This window comes from Crotalus tigris, unplaced genomic scaffold (assembly GCF_016545835.1).
Source record: "Crotalus tigris isolate CLP2741 ecotype Arizona unplaced genomic scaffold, ASM1654583v1 scf7180000017632.1879674, whole genome shotgun sequence".
NCBI classification, from domain to species: Eukaryota; Metazoa; Chordata; class Lepidosauria; order Squamata; family Viperidae; genus Crotalus; species Crotalus tigris.
This window is the reverse complement of record NW_024096526.1, coordinates 968,751-989,678: the sequence shown is the minus strand read 5'-3', so window position 1 is coordinate 989,678 and position 20,928 is coordinate 968,751. Positions and strand designations below refer to the sequence as shown.

Genomic DNA, 20,928 nt, shown 5'->3' with positions numbered 1-20,928 from the left:
AAGAGTTCCTGGAAATAGTCTTTGGCAATGAGTCAGGCCACTGAGCGCAGTTTTGCCTACAGTGACTAGCAGCGGCTCCTCAGTTGCAGATCATGGTTGTTTCCTAGCTCTTTCTTCAATCAATGCTACTGAACGTTGGGCTTTTCTATGCAAAGTATGGTTTCTCCCACTGACTTATGGCTTTTTGTTGACATTGTCCCATTGCTGAGCAAGGACTCTATTTCATCACAGAGATTCCATTACAATATAGATATTGTACATTTTATTATAATTGAACCAGATCATTGAATCTACAGCTTAACTCACAATCTAGAAAGAGAGAGAGAGAGAGGAAGAGAGAGATTTTCTACAACATATTTTGTTCCTGTTTGCTATTTCTTGCAGAGACCGCCAATGAATGCTAGGAAGACTGAACATTTTCCCTGATAAACCATCTTTTTCTATTCATTACTGCTGGCTGGGCTTTGTTGTTATAGAAAGTAGAAAACCAGAGAGAATGCACTGCACTGTGGTTGCAGTCCTTGTTAACTTGGTTTAGAAACTGCTGCCCATTAATCAATGTTTAATATTGTCATATTGGCTATAGAGTGCCAACCCACACAAAGGCCGTGTGTGATTTAATGGGAGAGGTTTTGACCAAACTCCTTGTCTGCCCTCCTTTCCCAAGCACTTATAAAAAAATTCAGAATATAAATTGTTGAATGCTAATGGGGGATTGTTCCGCAAACAGAGAAGCCTCAAGTCATATTTTTTTAAAAAATGGAGCCTGCTATTCCTTTCATCTTGTCAACTGAACCAGACTTTCTTTTATGTTATAATTGTGCCTGGCAGTGCTTGATCTCGATAATCCTAGGGGTACTTGGTGTACCACTTAAAAACAGAGATAAACAGAAGTTTTCCTTCAAAACATTTTCAAACTCAGACTGACTAAACAGGTTCAAAATGATAAAGGTTTCAGTGCCAGAGGAAGAACTATTTGGCCAAAATATATTGTCCATTGTCAATCTATCTACCATCCCCATCCCCCAATATTACTACATTGAATTTCAAAATACTATTTTGGAGACTAAAATTTAGCTATTAAAAGTCAAGGGCTCAGATTTGGAGGGTCTGAGCCTAAAAAAACTGGAGGATGATAACAGACTATAAATTTGTATGACAAAAATTCTTTCAAAATGTTTACCTTATTTTGGCTTTGGAATGGCCATAGGACAGAATTAATTGCTCCAGTTTCTACAGGAGCAACTTCTGGAGAGAAACCTTAAAACTAAATGGGATGATTTGCAGATTTCATATTTATGAAACAGAGAAAATCTAACCAATAGAGCAGTGTTTTTCAACCTCAACAGCTTTGAGCTTCAACAACTTTAAAATGTGTGGGCTTCAACTTCCAGAATTTCCAGCAGGCTGTCTGGGAAATTCTGAGAGTCAAAGTTCACATACCTTAAAGTTTCTGAGATTGAGAAGTGCAATAAAAATGCTTCCACAGATGTGCTTGACCCATCATTTTATTTTTATTATGCTAACAAAGGATCGACCAATATTTCTGTTCCTCTATCCTGCATGTCTTCAGCTATTTTAATATTCAATTTGTCAGATTACTAGTCCTCATTATGTCTATTTTTAGAGCTATCCTTTGACTTGATAGAAAAGGTTCTTCAGAGATTTCAGAGGCTTGTCAAGGAAATCCTATAGATGCATATTTCTTCCCCCCCCCCATGGTAACTAATGCCTTACAAACCTCTGGGCCATGACCCACAAGTGGGCTGTGATGTGTTTGCATCCGGGCCATGGAAACAGGCGAGCATCCCCACACGCGAGCAGTGGGCGAGCGCATGCATGTACACTCCATTTCCGTGAGCAATAGGTGCCCATGCACACTACTGGTGCAAATGGAGCTGCGCAGATGCACACACTTGCTGGCCGCTCACGCAGAATCATCCCCTCTCTCCCTCTGCCCCCGCTGGTCCGCAAGACTGGAAAGGTTGGGGAACTCTGCCTTACAACTTGGCATGATCAGGGACAGGTTAAGTTAATCACTTGGGAAGGTGCACTTTATGCCCATATGTGCATTTTGCATTAAAGCTATTATTTGTATACTGTAAACTTGACTGAGTTTTGACATGGTTTGCAAGGAAGGTATCTGGTTGTGCCATCCTGCTAAATTACATTAGAGCCAATTCCAGGACAGCTCACCTGTACAACTACCATAGCAATTCTCAGTCTCTCCCTCTCTCTTCTGGTTTTGTTTAGCTGATTGAAGAACTTGTCATCCAAGTTCAACAGCTTGACGTGTGTAGATTAATATTCATACAAAGTGCTTGTCTTATACTACATCAGGCTGATAGTCCGCCATTTCCAACAACCCTTGGGCTTTTCAGCCAGCCTTTTGTTATGGGGCAGATAGTATCACATGTCAGTTCATACTATTTGTCCAGCTAGCTCTTCATTGTTTGCTCTCAGCAACAGTTCTCCAAAGTATTAGGAAGAGAAAAGTCAAGAACTATCACTTGGACCTTTTCAACAAATACACCTGAAATCAAATTGGTTTCTGCAGATGGCAGCATCTATCAGGAGGTGCTTGGCATCTGTTATTGTTGGCCATATCAACAATTTCAGGGTGTAGCAATTAGGCTGTGGCTTGTTTCAGGCCCACAGAGGTGGATCCTCTTTTAAAAACTGAAAATCCAGTATTCATCTCTGCATCCTTCCTTCCTTCCTTCCTTCCTTCCTTCCTTCCTTCCTTCCTTCCTTCCTTCCTTCCTTCCTTCCTTCCTTCCTTCCTTCCCCATACATCCACCTCAATTTGTGACAGCTATCAGAGTTCTTCTTCCCCGATAAATATGACAGAATTATCCCACCCATCTCCTTTTTGTCCAAATAAATTAAACCCCAAACTTCAGTTGATACCAAAATTGAAATAAATATCTGCAAGAAATAAATTAAAAAGTCAACCCCAAGGAAGAATCTTCTGTGAGCTGTTTGTTAGGAAAATAAGAACAAGAAATTAAAAATGTCCCCTCCCCCGCTTTTCTTCCTTTTCCAGCATCCAAAGTTCTTTGCTGGAATTGAAATTTGTTCATTTGTTCTATTTATCTTATGGAATCGTAGGTGCGTTAATCCTCTGGAAAATTCTTTCTACCTTTTACTGGTAGAAATTAAATTTAAAGAATGCAATGAGAGTAATGTGCCTCTCCTCCATGTAAACAGCCATATATTTGGGTCCTTGCCAGGAAAGACTTGATCCACACCAAAATGTCACATCCTATTTGAGTTTTTTATCCTATCTGTTGCATTTCCGAAAGTGGCTTCGTGGTTTTCCCTGGAGCACATGGGTCCTGCCTACAGAATTTCTGACTCCCCACATAAGGTTTGGGCCCAAATTCATCAGGCCCTTGCCCACGGGACGCATCTAGCATCTCCAGGAATGCCAGGATGAGTCCCTGAAGGGACCAGAGAAATGACGAAGACAAGCCCTAGTGGAGGAATTAAGCTGGGCCATGCCTGGAAAAAGGGGAGGGAGACAGGATTGGAGAGAAAGCTGAACCAGCTCATTCCTCAAAGTGGCTGGCAGGAATTGCTCAAAATCCAGTGCTCTCAGAACTGCTTCGGCTGTTGTAGCTTGGACTGCGGCTCTGGGTGCGAGTCCGGCTCCTGCTGCTGCTGTAGCTGTCATAGCTGCGACTGCGGCTGCGACTGTAGGAGTAGCTGGTAAGTGAGCTGGAAGAGGAAGGGCTGGGTCGGTAGTAGGGGATTGGACGCTTCCGAGCACTGGGAGAAGAAAAAGAAAGAGAGTCTCATACCCTGGCAATAAAATCATCATAATAATATATGCAGTGAATGGAACTGAAGGAGGGAGGCGTTGGCTTTAGCACAGAGGACAGCTTTAAAACTTGTAACAGAAGGATTATTTTTTTTTAATGTAATGCAAAAAGCTGTGGAAAAGATGATCCAAAGCTCTTATTCTAATCCTAAATGTTCTTAACTAAAATGGTTAAAAAAAACCTCCCAGAACTGCTAGGTTGAAATCTGTATGTTTGTGATGTTTAAAAAATAAAATTCAAAAGCTGTGCTTGTTATCATGTTTTCATTTATAGCAAGTTCCTACAAAAAGAGTGCAAAAGAGACAGACTGAAAACATCCTCACCAATTGACAAAAGTTACTAATGCACAGCACTGATGATCATAATTTTAACCTTGAATTCTTAGAAGTGTTTTGTCAAGTCTACTCACTTCCTATTTATTTTTTAAATTGAAATTTCTTTTCTAAAAGACAGTCAGATGGGATATACAGTAAATAAATATGATAATATGTAGGAGTCTTCTAACAGGAGTTTTAAATGTTCAATTCATAATTTATTTATTTTTTAATGCAAACAATGGAAAATAGAATTTGCAGCCATTTAAGATTAAACTAGAGAATTTCCAGATTTGTTCCTTTTTATCTGGTGTGATCAGAGTAAGTGGAATTGTAACTCCTCCTAAATACTTCCTCTTATTAAACTGGACCCTTCAGTGCTAAAGCTGCAGCCCCACCAGTAGTTAGTCCTGGATTAGCCAGCTAAAACAACCAAATGTGAAAGAATTAATAATGTTTGTGATTTGCTGGAGACACTGGAGAATTAAAGCTGTAAGAAAACAGAGGTTAGATGTTAGTTAGAAGCAGACTTTTTCCTGGAAGCAGCACTGCCTCACTCTAAAGAAGTGTTATTTCCTGGCCAAAAGCCCACCCATAATTCTCCATAGAATTAAAGTCCCAGGAGACACAGTAGACTAACTATAAATATTGACTCCATCCCAAGCCAGGATATATATAATTTAAATATTATAATTTCAAGCCTGTTTGTAACTCTTAGAAATGTTATGGGAGCAATTTTCTTCTAGTTTCTTCCCAGAACATTATGAGAGGAATAAATAAAATACAGGAAATTCTCAGCCTCATATTTGCATCTGTCCTGTGGTAGATGTAAAGAGAATATTAATTTGTGCTGAAAGAATCACTGATCTAAACCATGGGATCTTGAATAAAGGCTCAGTAGAAACAATTGGGAGTATCCTGGATCAAGCATGCCATGACTGCATTGAATAAAGCAAATGAGTGAATGGACTGTATACTGAATATATTGTTAGATTGGTGGTGTGTATTTACATTCACAACCCTTCTCTGGATGTTGATGTTTGTGTGAAACTACCTTCAGTCACTCCAATAAATCTTCAGATTCCTCCAGTTTCAGATAACCTGACACATGGCACCTCAGAGTAATTCTGAACTTTTTAGAATCCGCTTGAATTTCCATTAGTTTTCTGCGTGGCGGGCCAGATTAGATATCTCTACTGAGGGTATACAAAGAATATCTTTATTCTGGATGTATCAAAGATTTCCACTAAATCTAGGCTTACAATGTTGTTATGCTGCACAATGTTGAGAAATAATATATCTCTCTTGGACTGGACCCAAATTAATGACTAATCAATGCTGCAAGATGAGGCCAAATTGCTTAGGCAGACTTGATGTATATTAAATCGCTCCCAATTTCAGGGTGATAGGAAATCAATTAGGTTTTTGCTGAACATAGATTTAGGCCTAAGGAACTCATCTGATGCCCTGGAAATGCTTGGTGTATTATAGTGATTAAGGTATCAGGCTAGAAACCAGGAGACTATGAGTTTTAGTCCCGCCTTAAATACGAAGCCCTCTGGATGACCTTGGGCCAGTCATATCCTCTCAACCCTAGGAAGAATGGCAAGCGACTTCTGAAATCTTTCCAAGAAAACTTCAGAAACTAATCCAGGCAATCGCCAAATGTCAGTACTGACTCAAAGGCACATATGTATCATCTTCAGCAATAGACATTTGTTAGAGAGTATTTTTCATATGAAAAAGGAGTGGAAGAGAAAATAATTCTTTATACCACTTCAAAACTTACCTCTCTTTGCAATGTTTTGCCCTCACTGACTATGAAAATAAACCAGTCAAGGATCATGGAATCAGCATTATGTCATGGTGGCAGATTTAATTTGACATGTGATGAAATCACACAGCCTGATCAGAAGGAGGGCATGTTTCCTATTCTTTGAAATTCAAAACATTTCACCCTTTTGACAAATTGTCACTATAGCATGGAGACAGAGAAATTTCCCAGGGGGCAATTTTTAGAATATTTGAAAAATGTAGCCCTTTTTTTCATCCAGTCCTCTAATTTTAGAGGACAAGGAAAAAGTCCCATTCTTCCCATCTGCAGCCAGATAAACTTCTCCTGATGTCGAAACGTGAAGGTGAAGCAATACCCTGTGGAGAACATGAAATGTGTGAGGAAGATAGGAGGGACTAGAAAGAAACCAGCCACTTTCATCAAAACCAAGCCCATCTATAATTTTCTCATGCTATTAGATACCAATCAAAGCAACACTTGAACTATTAGATGTGCCCATCATCCTAGCTTCATTATTAATGAGAGAGAGAGAGAGAGAGAGAGAGAGAGAGAGAGAGAGAGAGAGAGAGAGAGAGAGAGAGAGAGAGAAACAGAAGTGGTAAAGCATAGCTCTACAAATCTTCACAAAGTGATGGATTCAAGGACACACAGCAGATTTCTGATGGAAGGGAATGTTACCATGGTAACCCAGCCCTGCAGCTATGGGCTTCACTTGAAGTTTTTTCAGGAAGAACCTTGAAAGAGGATGGAAAAGGAGAAATTTGCATCTTTAACTGAGAGGGGAGCAAAGCAGAAGACAGTAAGAATGTGGGGGAATTGGTAGGTAAAGGGAATTACATTTGCACAAGAATAATGGACACGATAGAGCTCAGTTGTCTTTTAGATTTTACTAAAGGTTTTCATCAATTTATGAAGTTGAACCATCACTCCTTCCAATATTGAGTTTGAGGGAGTAGTGATTATTAAGGAAGTAATAAGAAAGTGGCTTTTAAAAATTTTGCATTGTAAGGGGTCATGTTTGCAGAAATAAGTAAACTTCTGAATCAAAATATTTATTTGTAAATAAAAATATAAATAAATTTATTTACGTCTATTTATATGCTACCCATCTGCCCGATAAGTCGACTCTGGCCAGCTTATATTATTTGATTAGAAAAACTCCCAAATTCCTTGATAATAACCTATGACAGTGGTGGCAAACCTATGGCACTCAGAGCCCTCTCTATGGGCATGCGCCATGCCCCAGAGATGGCAACCGTCCCTCTTCAACCAGCCGCCCACTAACTCGCCGATGTCCCACATGTCCGGATGCATCCCAGCATGGCTGGTTTCCCTCCCTCCCGTCCCATCCCTCCTGGCCTTGCATGCTCTCCTTTTCCTGGGCACGACCCACTGTATTGCCTCCTCAGCTGTCAGCTGTCCATCCAGCTCAGAGGCAGCTTCTCTGAACTACTGGTGGTGGGCTGCGAAGCCCCAGAGTGCGCCAGTTGAGGGGCTGGAAGGCTGTGGCTGCTGGCGGACATCATCAGCCCCCATGTGCTCACTAGCCTCACCTCGCCTTACCTCACCTCGCCTCACCCTGCAGGACGAGCCCACCTTGGCCACACCCTCCCAGTCTGCCATGACCACCACAGCCATGCCCACCCAGTGGGCCATGTCCACTGGCACCCGGTGATAAATAAGTTGGTTTTGGGTTACAGTTTGGGCACTCAGTCCCTAAAAGGTTCGCCATCACTGACCTATGAGTTTATAAAGTGCTGGTGGCAACTAGGAAGAAGAGGCAGAGGGGAGGGAAGTTAATTTTAAGGCACACTTCCCCAGTCTGATGCCCTCCAACTACGCTGGAGTAAAAACCCATTATCCTAGTCACACTGATTTTCAGTCAGATAGATCTGGAATAATCTGAGTTTGGAAAGGCAACTAAAGGAATTACATCAAACCAATATTCTGAATGAATGAATTAGCTTTACATTTAACTCATGGTTTGCTTCTGTGTAACTTGAAAAAAACCCAAAAGAAACTGGAAGGAAGAAGGAAAAAGCAGACTGACTGACTCTCTTAATAACCATCTTGGGAATATGGGCCCCCGAATATGTTTCCTATGTATTTTCTACAGAGAAATGCAACTGACAGGTTAATGCAGGAAGTCACGGTCTGTCAGACATTTCAGACTAAAGCTATTAAGGCAATGTTTCTCAGCCTTAGCTGCTTGAAAATGTGTGGACTTTTTTTTTTTTTAAGGAATAGAGAACTTAGTACAGGTAGTCCTCGACTTACAACCATTCATTTAGCAATTGCTCAAAGTTACAACAAAACTGAAAAAAAGTGATGTACAACTGGTTCTCATACTTATGATCACTGCACTATCCCCAAAAATCACATCATCCAAATTCAGGCACTTAGCAACCATTATGTATTTACAAGGTTTGTAGAGTGCTGGGGTCATGTGATTGCAATTTGTGACCTTACCAGCCAACTTCCAACAAAGCACAGTCAATGGGGGAAGCTGGATTTGCTTAACAACTGTGTGATTCACTTAATAATTCTTGCAGAAAGGATCATCCAATCAGCATAACTCTCTTAACAACTGCCCTGTTTAACAACAAAAAAATCTGGTTGCAATTGTGGTTATAAGTCAAGAACTATCTGTAAGCCAGGCAAAGCAAAAGCTTTTCTAGACAAAGAACTTAGTAAACATGCAGGAACAACACTTGGACTCAAATACATGTGCAAATTGTGAACATGGTCAGGTTTGAGGCTCACTGCTCTTTGCAATTAGACATTATAGCAGAAGCAAGTTCTAGATAAGAGTGAAAAAAGATGAGACCCTAGTTGTCTCTTCTGCTGGAAACTCTAACATCCTTTACCCCAATAGATGTCTGAATGTATCTCAAGCCCCCAATGCCTTCTCCTCTTCCCCTTTAGATGCTTATGTTTCCAAGCTATATTTCAGAGATGAAAAGATTTCAAATGCTAAATAATTTAAATAAAATGTTTCCCTTAATGCCAATATTATCTGTATAGGCACGTTATCAAAATGTTATACAAATTTCTGAAATTATAAGATGGTAACTTTCAGCTAAATTTCACATCTTTCCTTGTTTAGTCTCAATACTAGTTGAACTTTAATTCTGAAACCACTCCCAAGATTTATTTTGGAAACTCTTTCAATTTTATTTATTTATTTATCAAATTTCTATACTGCCTATCTCACCGAAGTGACTAGGTGGTTTTCAAACAATATTTTATTAATGCTGAGATATTATTCTGGCTTTTCTTTTATAATGATTTTATTCTGTAGAATCTTCCCCAAACACACAGAGATGAATTTGCCAGATGCAAATTTCTTGGCTTAATTGTACTAGTTCCCGTTATTAATGACAACTTTCTTCAACATAGGCTGGTTTTTATATAACTGCGACTGTAAGTACAATGTTTTCAGATGTATGTATTGTTCTTTAGCTGCAAACATTAGATTGAAGAATATTAATGTTATCAATCTTTTAGAATACTTTTCACTATGAAGCAGATCATGTAAACCTGTTTCCAGTGGAATTTGTCAGTGCTAGGTATATGCTGCATTGTTACCTCTAGAAATGTAGAAATTTGGATATTACAAATCAAGGATTTTTTAAATCACTAGATAGAACCATATTTCTGAACATTTTAGAGAATGCCTTAATTATTCTGAAATCAGTTTGTATTGGTACACTTTGGATGTTCTCAGATCAGCAGTTATCTGCCATGAACTCTACAAGCATATTATTTCATTTTTCAAATTTTTATTCTACATTTTGTTTGAAAAACAATTCTACGAAACTCAAAAGCTTTTTTTCAAGATCTGCTGTAAATAACAAATTTTGTCCCACGTGTTCAGGGGCTTATCATAGGAATGGAGAATCTAATATTTACCTAGTGATTCTTCTAGGCTCCATGAAACTTGGAGAATCACGCCTTCTCTTTCTGATGGGGGAGTAGCTGCGGGAACGTCGTCGGGCACGGGTTGTTTCTGTGTCACTATGACGTGTTCGTGGCTCATTGTCCTTCTCTCTAGTTGTTGAAAAAAAACCCACATTTAAATGCTACTTCTATACATATTTTACGACACTCTGGACTTGAGGAGTTCAGGTTATGAGATTGTGGTCAGCCTGTGCTATGCACTGTAGGTGAAATAATAATCAAGTTCCCACCAGGTCTAGAAACAAATCCACACTATAACACAGATATAACACTTATTTTACACGTTTACATCTCTCCTTGCTTATAAAATATTAATGTTACACTGCACTGCAGAAGGCAAATATTCAACTATTGCTGGAATTGAAAAAAGCAATTTATTTCTGAATGTCAAAAACAAAACAAAACCAACCTCCCCAACCTTCCAATATTTTTTTAAAAAGCAGCATCTTTAATAGATTTTAATCCTCAATAGACCCAGCGAAAATGGTACAAAAGAGTGTGCAAGTTTGGAACTCTTTAAAATCTTCATAATTTCTGGACTGCAGAAATAAAGGAACTGAGCAAGTGCTTTGGTGCTGTAGAATTTAATAAATTTAATTTAATTATCTGAGTTTCGTTACATGACAATTCACTGAGTTTTGTTACACCACAATCCATCCAATGCGCCTCTAATTCACTCTAGAGCCATTGTTCCTTTTCCCTGCATTGTGCTTACAGCCTGATGGAAAGTAGGAGGCCAGATTCGCAAGGAGGAGGGGGGTGCATTCCAGAGGGGTAAGAGGCAACTCAGTTCAGATAGTTTATGTGAGAGAAAAAGGGCAAAGACAGCCCCTTACTAATAGTACTCAGAGTATATGCTTGATGTAGATAGTAGGGTGATTCAGTTTGGCAAGATTCTGTGTATAGGTGTGGAACAATAAAGAAGTCTGCTTGGTTTTGAGGCCTGACACAGCCCTTAATTTCCAGAACAGCAGCAGGATCTCTTCTTAATGGACCCTAACTCACACTGGATGACCATGCAACTCACCAGGAAGGGCTCTGTTAAACTGCAATTACCATTACTTTCTCCATTCTGCAAACTGAGAGGAACAGGGCACAGCAGACCAAATATATTTATATTCTGAACCAAGTAATATGTGTACAGGTATTAACTATGGCTTGGAAGCAGCATCATAAAGAGTCCTGTATTTGTTCCTCAGCGTGTTGTGTATGCATAATTGCTAAAAGCAGAGTTGACTTTCTCACCATTTTATATACTTCAAATCATAGTACGACCAAAGAAGTTTTAAAATCAATGAAAAGGTATGCATTAAAAATGCCCCTAAAGTTTATTTATTTATTTATTTATGAGACTTATATACCGCTTTAAGTGCAAGCACTCTCTAAGCGGTGTACACTAGTAAGCAATGTATATATATATTTACATTGCCCCCAACAATCTGGGTCCTCATTTTACCTACCTCGGAAGGTTGGAAGGCTGAGTCAACCTTGAGCCGGTGAGATTTGAACCGCTGACCTGCTGAACACAGTCAGCTAAAGTGGCCTCAATCAGAATAGAGCTGGAAGGGATCTTGGAGATCTTCTAGTCCAATCCCCTGCTCAAGCAGGAAACCCTATACCATTTCAGACAAGTGACTGTCTCCAGACCTTTAGTCATCTTAGTTACTCTTCTTTACACTTTTTTTTCAAAGTCTCAACATCTTTTTTATAATGTGGTGACCAAACTGGATGCAGTATTCCAGGTGTGGTCTTAGTAAGGCTTTATAAAGCTGTATTAATATTTCATGTGATTTTGATTCTATGCCTCTGTTATACAACCAAGGATTGTATTAGCTACTTTGGCTGCTGTCGCACAATGCTGGCTCATATTTAAGTGATCGTCCACTAGGACTCCCAAGGTCCCTCTCACAGTTACTGTTTTTGAGCCAGGTTTCACCTAACCTATACATATACCTTTGGTTTTTCCTTCCTAAGTGTAAAAATCTTGCTTTTCTCCACATTAAATTCCATGTTGTTGGATAGGGCCCATTGTTCAAGTGTGTCAAGATCTGTTTGGATCCTTAGCTTGTCTTCTGGAATGTTGGCTATTCCTGCCAGCTTAGTGTCATCTGAAAATTTGATGAGTTCCCCTTTTATTCCCTCATCTAAGTCATTGATGAAGATATTGAAGAGTACTGAGCCTAAGACGGAACCTTGTGGTACTCCACTGCTTGTAGATGTAGACCATTAGGGATGACTCATTGAGTATAATTTGTCAAATCCATCTGATGGTGATGCTGTCTATCCCACATTTTTCTAGCTTACCAAGAAGTAGGTTGTGGTCTATTTTGTCGAATGCCTTGCTGAAGTCTAAATATACTACGGTATGTCCACAGCATTTCGCTGGCCTATTAATTTAGTTACTTTGTCAAAGAATGAAATAAGATTGGCTTGGCATTAACTGTTTTTAACAAACCCATGCTGGTTTTTAGTTATAACTTTATAACTAGAACTATCACCTTCCCCCCCACCCCCACGCAGCCTCCATACCTGCTGCTTGTTGTTTTTTTCTGTGATCCGGATCGAGTCCTGCTACGTCCAGCTCTCTTCTCCCGAGATCGGGATCGTGATTTTGATGGAGACCGGCTGGAGCTCCAGGAACTGCTTCGAGATACACTCCTCCTTCGTACAGAGTTGTGCCTGGAATGTTTGGCTGAAGTCGGAGAACAACTATGTGGTCTTCCCCGGTGGTGCCTCTCTTTTGTCCTAAAAGATGCACTGGGTTAAGATTTAAATGACCTCATGTTCAGATCCATGCAAAGGTACAGATACAAAATATGTTACCTTGTAAGGCCTAGGAACAGCCTGCTGGATTAGAATACAGATCTATCTAATTCAGTTCCCACTTCCTGTAGTGGCCATAACAGCCCTGACTTGCACCCTCAGCTGTTTATAAGTTTTCACCCATTGAATATGGAAGTTCAATTTTGTTATGGTCAAAAGCAGTTGATAACCTGGTTTAGTTATTCAGTATATTACTCCAGTGCATTATTCTTGCATATTTTTTTCAGATACTGCACTGGAGTAATATACTGAATAACTAAACCAGGTTATCAACTGCTTTTGACCATTGAACTTCCATATGTCAACAAAAAAAGACACTGCTATTTAGATCTATTTTCCCTAATCTGGTGGCTTCAGATATGTTGGGATACCAACATCCCAAGATTTTCAATAGAAAATGTTGGTTGTTGGAGTCTCAACACATCTGGAAAGTACCAATTTAGAAAATTGGCATTAGATTTGTTTTAGAAGAGATGCAAACCCAAATACAGATATCTTATTATCTGTACATGCCATTTGCTTCACTCCACTTTGCTTTCCAAAGAACTGATATGAATTCTACTAACTTTGTGAACAGAATGGGATATCTTATTTAAATAAAACCCTTAGGTTATTATATGGTCATTAGAATAATCACTCAATGGCTGCTGAATACTATTGTGGATTTCTTTCCCACGAAAGGAAAAGCCTGTTGTGAAATTCTCTATCAATTTCTTCCATAGAAAGACATGAGTTGTCATGTCAGAAACAGATATGGGAAGAAGATGGACAATAGGGCCTGTGAACAGCCACTTCCTTTTTTGATTCTGCCTGTTTTCTTGATCTAAAGGTTATTTAAACCTGGTCAATAACCAGAGTAAAGCACATTGATTTTGAATAGGCACCCTTCAGATGGCTATAAAAGCTTTGGAAAAATTAATGGAAGAGAGACTTGTAGAAGTCACTTATGACATTGCAGTGTTCTCAGGATGGATATGTTTGCAGGATATACTGTAAACTATTGGTCACACAGTCAGCCAGATGTTTAGACTGCATTTGACATTTTTGTCCACTAATGACATGGTATAGGCAGATGTTGTTTAATAATGTTGGAGATATTGTTGAAGGATGAAAGCTTATTATTATTAATATTATTATTGATCATTGCACAGTCAGCCAGATGTTCAGACTGGGTTTGGCATTTTTGTCTACCTATCGAGTCCAAGGACCTGGGATAGGCAGATGTGGATGTTTGATGGTGCTAAAGATATTGTCACAGGATGGAAGCTATTCCAAGTAAAGCTGCCTTTGGAACTGACTAATGGTGAATTTGTCAATGCCAATGGTGTTCAAATGGTGCTCCAGTTGTTTTGGGATTGCACCCAAGGTGCCTATTACTATTGCTTGCCTTTGCTTGCTTGCCTTTGCCACAGTCATTCTATTTCTATATGTAAGTCTTTGTATTTTATCTTCTCCAGTTCTTTCTCTTCTCTTCTATATATTATTGTTATTATTTAAGATTTAATTTGCAGTTCAATTCACAGTCTGGGACTGGTAAAATCTTAACAGTTCAAATCCTAACCAAGGATATTATTGTTGTTGTTGTTGTTATTTCAGAGAAAATGAACTAGTGAATATGTTGGATAGAGAGGATGGAAGTGAAGAAGCCTGTCATCTTGTTTGTGGTCGTGTTGGAAATTTCTCACTGGCAGATGAAAACATAGGATAGTCAAAAATGTTAGGAGGTATGATAGCGATATACATATCACCAAATAAGGGGACAAAGAGCATACATATTTATATAAAAGTGCACATACTAATTTGTTTGAATAGATTTAAATATGGAAAGAATGAATTCTGTCACACCATCATTCATTCCATTGTGCCACCTAAGGCACTGTAAAGCCAACTCACATCTCTCCATTGATCTCATTAATGGCTCTTTATAAGGGTATTTTATCATGGTACCAGAATTAGAGAGAGATGGAATTAAGAGTTGAGAGAGCTCTAAAATGAATACGATGTAAGAACAACAAAAAAGAGGATACCTAATGAAAAACAGAGTGAGGAAAAGGCAGTCGAGCAATCTAATTTTCTTTTGATAATTAAGCAGTTGATGTCAATGACAGTTGACACATTTTTTAGACCTGTGTTAAGCTTTCATGTTGGAATTAAATTCTAACAAAAAGGGAAAGTTCCTTTATAAAGCTATTCCTGTTCAGTTTTGGGGTGAACAGAGCTGTTTCCATCAGCAGGATGTAGAACAGAATTTTATGTTAAGTGACATCTGGTGTGCGAAGGACAGGAAGAAAACAGAATATTTCAAGATTTACAGCATACCTATGCTTTCTGGGGAACTTTTTATCTTAGGATGGCTGAGATATATCCCACTATAGATGCAGGATATTATCTGCTAGTGGTAGTACTTGATTATTAACAATTTAAATCTATCTTACTGTGGTGATGGACTGATCAGGTGACCCATATGTCTTGACAATCTGCTGTCCAAAAACTCATTGAGAGACATTGCAAATCTCTTCTTTGTTTTCATTATTCTTTTTCTTTAAACCAGGCTTGTTCTGGCCATTGCTCTGAATAATGTAGTGTCTTTGAAAACAGGATATACTTTACATAAATTCCTTTCAAAAGCAATTTTAAAAAGTTTAAGAACTGTAATCAATCTTCAAGTTTTTTTTTTCCAAAACAGATGGTCTTTTATTTTTGGGGTCTGGAGTACACAAAGCCCATTTTTGCAAATTTCTTCTGACTCCAGGAATGTGACTTACACAACAAACATTTGCCAGGCCACATGGATAACTCAAAATGTTTGCCGTCAAAAGCTACCTATTTGCTATTGAGATACAGCTAAACTCAATCCCAGATAGAATCTAATCCAAGGAGGTATTCCTGACTACAGAGTTGGATGCTTGAATCGAACTATTCATTCATGCACTGAACTAGTTATACATGCACCACAATTTTGGCTCTTACGTTTTCAGATGTACCCTGTGGTTCTTTTCTGCCCCGGTTGCTGCGTGGTATTGATGTGAATAGGTAGACCCTTCTGAGTCACTGCTATATCCTGTATGGCTGACCGACCAGGATGATTCCTTGCTTGCAGAGGTTTTGGCCCTGCGACGCCCTTTGCGCTTGTGTTTTGATGTGGATCTGGTGTGGCGCCTGTGGGAGGGTTTGTCTCCTCCAGAGCATCTCCCTGGGGATGTGGACCTCCGGGCGGTCTTGGCCCCATGTTTGTTCCCCCTGCTTTCTTTGGCGTGGAGCGATAGGGTTTCGGTCTTTATGTGCCCTTTGGCTGAAGGCGACAGGGAACCTAACCTCTGGCAGAATGAAAAAAAGGGAGCGAGCAGGAGGGGGGAAAAGAAAGAAAAAAAAGGAGAGGAGAGGTTTTTAAAAGAAACCCCCCACCAACAAGGAAAGCTGCAGTTCACAACGGCAATGCACAATGATTGAATAAGGCAGGCTACACAGAAACTACTCTGCACCTCGATCCCCTGTTCAATCTCTCGTCCTTAAACAACGCAGCTCATGCAAATCTCTGGCATGCAAAACAAAAAATGAACCAAAACCAAATGAAAATAGGAGGGAAAGTTCAATCAGGAGGAGGGAATCACCTTGGAAAAATGAAATTACATGATATATAATTTTTTGTAATGATTTTAAATGATATTTAAAAAGAGAGAAAGGGGAGGATGTGGATGAGGGAATATTATGGGATGAAGAAAGGATTAGAAACAGGGGTCCAAGTGTTCGGTTGGATTAAAAAAAATAATTTATTTGTTGGTAGCCAATCAAGGAGTAGAAGAGAAGACAGAAGCATGAGAAGGAACATGGTGGTGTAAATGATGGAAGGGGAAGGGGATGGTAGGGGGAAAAACAAATTTTAAACAAAAAGGAAACTCCACAAATGTCATCAGTACTGAAAATAAACAAAGAAAAGTTTCTGAACCCTTCCTGGGTTTTGAACTTTGTGCAGAGTCTCCACCAGCGTTCTATTCTCTTTTATTTCTCTTTAAATTTCACTTTATAATACTTTTGTTAAATTACCACTTTTTTAAAGTCCCTCTTGGTTAACGTCCACTTACCAAGAAAGTGGCATTTCCTCCTTTAGTAGGTAAGGTATGAAGAGAAGGGAAAAGTTGGGCAATATAAGTGAATCATTAGATTGACAAAAATGCAAGAGAGAAAGAGAGAGAAAGAAAGAGAAGAAGAGAGAGAAAGAGAGAAGAAAAATAAAAAAACAAAACCACCTTTGTCTCCTAGGGCCTTGCAGCAAACAATTAGGGAAAGGAGGGAAACAATCTCTTCATTCCTCTCTCTGGGTAAATTGACAACACTGGACTTCTGTTTGGCTCTTTTTTAAAACAAAAAACCCACCAAGTCTTTGTGCGTTGACCTTCTTCTCACTGAGAAGCAATGACAACATGGGGTAATGAGGATTTATAATAGATCTTTGGAGAGTTGAATATGGTTGGTGTCTTCCTAGCACAACCCAACCAATAATGCGGTTTCCATCCAGATTTGGAGTCTGAGAAATTTGTAACCCCCAGACTTGAAGCAGGAAGCCCACCTTCATCTTTGTCTACTGAAAATTTGAAGCAGTTTCTCTCCTTATCCTGACAGTTCATTCTGTCTCTGACTCTGAGCAACCAGGTCCCCTAATTCAGAACTCCTCCTGTCTCAAAAACCATGCAGACAGGGAATAGTGAAAATTGTGCATTGAAAGAATGCCATACTGGTGACATCCATTCAACTCTGCCATTAGCTTTGGTTATCACCCGATGTATTTTGAGAAATGTTTCAGAAGAACAGCAGTGTTCCTTCATTTCTCCCTTTCATCTAATCTAGTTCTGTTGTAGGTTGATGGATTCTCCTTTCTTTAGCAGAGGAAAATCTTTCCCTTCACTACTGCATTACCCCTTTTAACTTTAGTCATTGGAAAATTAGCCATGGATTTGTATGGAAACACGTACTTTAGGAGATGGACTTTCCCCCCCACAAATAAAAAGGTATATAGCCATAGCAGATATTTCTCAAATGTCATTTTTGTTCTAAGAAATATTGTGATACAGAAAAGCTTAATATGGATTCCGTGCTATTTCAGAATTCTATCACTATGAATAATGCATTAAGACAGAAGAAGCTAGGCTGACAGAGATCATTACCAAAGGTCATGGACCAGCATAAACAGAGATCATTAGGTTCTCTGTACTTCAAGCATTTATAAGCTTTTTACCAATGTTACATAGTATTTTTTCCTAGGAAACCCTGATTATTGTAATTTCCCATGAATCTTCAGTCTCACCCTTCATAGAACAGTTTCAAAAATCCCCTCATTAGAATAAAAGGCTGTACCAATGTAAATTTTCCTTGAACAATTGAATGGCAGAATGCAACTGGATCAGATAACAAATCTGTTTTCCTAAAATAGCTTAATGGTTTGTTCAAATTCTTTGAACAAGCAAGGTAAGGTATCGCCTAAATTTATGAATCCCTGATGAACTTTGCCTCAGTCATGTTAAGCTGGGTAGGTTTACAAACATCAATTTGCTTGATTATAATGATTAAATACACTGTGCAATGCCTTATTCCCATTAAAACAAAGCCTTATTTTCCATGTTTCTGGTTAGTTTTTCCAGCCAGCGAAATGAAAATAGTAATAAGCTTAACATAGTGCCTTCCCTAAAACGGCCGTGCTGGATGAGGAAAATGAATGTTGCAGTTCAGCACATCTGGAGGGCATCAGGTTAGGCAAGGCTGATCTATAGCTATCATGCTGCCGATAGGAACCATTTAGGGCTTCTCTTGGCCAGAAAAGGCCTTCACATTATTATCAAGGTTATTTTAAAATGGAATTAAAAACAAGTGTGTGGCTTAGTACTACAACCATATATCACAGATTATCTGAAAATGTCTCAACTAACATGGCATCCTATGATGAAGTTCTATCTCTGAGTTATTCTTAAAGAAGTTCAAAATAATAGGCACCACTGGGCACTATTTGACTCTGAAGAGTCTGGTATTATGGTTAAGGAGCCAGACCAGAAACAAGGAGACTGTGCATTCTAGCCCTGCCCTAGGCATGGAAGTATACTAGTTGACTTGGGCCAATCATTCTCTTTCAGCCCAACTCACCTATCAGGATAGTGGTTGTGAGGGAAATAGGAGAAGTAGTAATATATATATATCATCTTGAGTTATACAAAGACAGGTGGGATATATAGTATCTCAAATGAATAAATACATTTCCCACTTCTGAAGCCTGCCAGATGCCCTTGGACAAGTATATTGTTCAGGCTAAATTTGATAAATAAAGATGTTTACAAATAAGACCTTGTTCAGAAGTGATGGCTAGCGGGTGACTCTCTGGTGGGCAATCAAAGAGAATCTTAAGGATGACTGTGAGGTGAACAGTGAAGGAATGAGGCATATTACAAAGACTGCAATTGTTCACTATCTAGTAACCAATATAGACACAGACAAAATGATTGCAGGTAAAAGAATAATTACAAGGAAATGTAGTTTCCAAGATGTTTGGCATTTATCCTAAAAATGGATGTTATTATATTTCCCAAGATCCAAAGCTGGGATGTTATGTTGTGGGGATAAAGCCCCAGGAAAGCAATGAGGCAGAACTACTGAGGTCTGTAGTACTGTCAAAGCATTATGAATTTTGCATATTCATATTTAATCATAAAGCAGAAAATTATGAACTTAATGCTTTTTTGTTTTTCTTACAGTAAGAGAACTGAGAACTGAAAACAGCAATGGACAAAATGGCTTTAAAGGATTCTGCTTTACGAAGTGCTACATATTTACAACAAAAACAAGGAATGCTACCTATTGCCAAGAGTTTCTACTTGGTATTTTAGGGTCAGGAATAATTACTTTTAACTCAAAAGAGGCTCTATTTTGCATCTGGTAGGAATTCCAGGATCAGGTGGGAAGTTGAAAAAATATTTTGGAAAAAGCCATAGCAATCCATTTCTGTAATGCTAACAAGAAACTGCATGGGTGCTGTCACCAGACATTGATCTTGACTCAAGGGCATCTTTTCTTTTTTATATTTTTCCTCAAAAAGGACTTGCTTTTTAAGGCTTCAGAAAGCTAAAGTTTGGGAAATAGCTTGAGAATATCACCTGTCCAAAAACAAAAAATCCAGGCCACCAAATCTTTAGCTTTTTTGGCTGAGGATGTAGGCACAATAGACCAGTGCTTTTTTCTTTAAAAAAAAAAAAGGTGCCGTAACTGACACACCTCATACAACCTGCCTTGCTTACCCTACAAGGTCCCATCCAAAAAAGGTGCCGGAACTCTGTTCTGGGCGTTCTATGAGAAAAAAAGCCCTGCAATAGACTATGGGCAACACCTGGAGAAATCTCAGAAGCTGGATATGGGAATATGGAGAAACTCTGGGTCAAAAGGAAGGAAGGGACTTCTCCATGTGTTTCTGTGATAAGCACAACTTCTGTAGTGGAGAAAACTGCTAAACTCAGTGAAACTCTGGGGACACACAGAGAGAAATTCAGTGCACTTTTTGCAAAATCTTCAAATATATTAATATCTAAGATCCGTGATCATGTAGACTTGAGTTCATCATACTGAACTCAAAACATTTTTGGCACAGGACTTGTAATGTGTGGTTTTAAAGTCACATTAAATGTGAATGTATATATTACATTTTAAAAAATCTTTAAGGAATGAGGACTCTTTTGATTCTTTCTTCATGTTCTACCAATATTAAAATTCTATGTGATGCTAATGCAACTCTGTCATCTCAGATAGTCTAACCTAATCTGGTGAGCTGCAGATACGTTGATGGGGTATAACTCTGAGCATGGACTTGCTAGAACGTAGTACATTTTTGGAAAATATCAGGTTTGAAGTTCTTAAGTCAAAAGATTATTTGTGTAGTCCTTCAACATTTCACTGATCGAAATAAGGAACCACATTCATGTATTTGAAACTCTTTCACAAAGAACTTCCTTACTCATAAAGCGTTACTGCAGTTTATCCTTGGTATAGCAATATTATCAATTTTTCCTTTCTCCTTTTCTTTTATTCTTGTTTAACTTTCTAGTGAAACATTTAGATTTAATTCATAGTATATCTTTAACTGATGATTGCTAAAAATGTCCTTAAAGATCTTCAGTAAGGGAGAGACTGATCCTCTGAATAATTGGTTCCATTGTCAATGATTTTATCTTCAATAGTT

At 38.8% G+C, this 20,928-nt stretch overlaps 1 protein-coding gene across 4 annotated transcripts in view; it reads right to left on the bottom strand.

The window, feature by feature from the left end:
• Positions 1-247: 247 nt before the first annotated feature.
• Positions 248-20,928, bottom strand: part of SRRM3 (serine/arginine repetitive matrix 3) — a 187,499-nt gene continuing 166,818 nt past the window's right edge. For all 4 annotated transcript variants that reach the window (XM_039334630.1, XM_039334628.1, XM_039334627.1 and 1 more), the window contains 4 exons: positions 15,687-16,033; positions 12,423-12,638; positions 9,846-9,983; positions 248-3,771 (listed from right to left, as the gene is read on the bottom strand). In XM_039334630.1, coding sequence (XP_039190564.1) covers positions 3,582-3,771; positions 9,846-9,983; positions 12,423-12,638; positions 15,687-16,033 — 891 coding nt within the window. In that variant the 3' untranslated portion in view covers positions 248-3,581. The remainder of the gene's footprint in view (positions 3,772-9,845; positions 9,984-12,422; positions 12,639-15,686; positions 16,034-20,928) is intronic.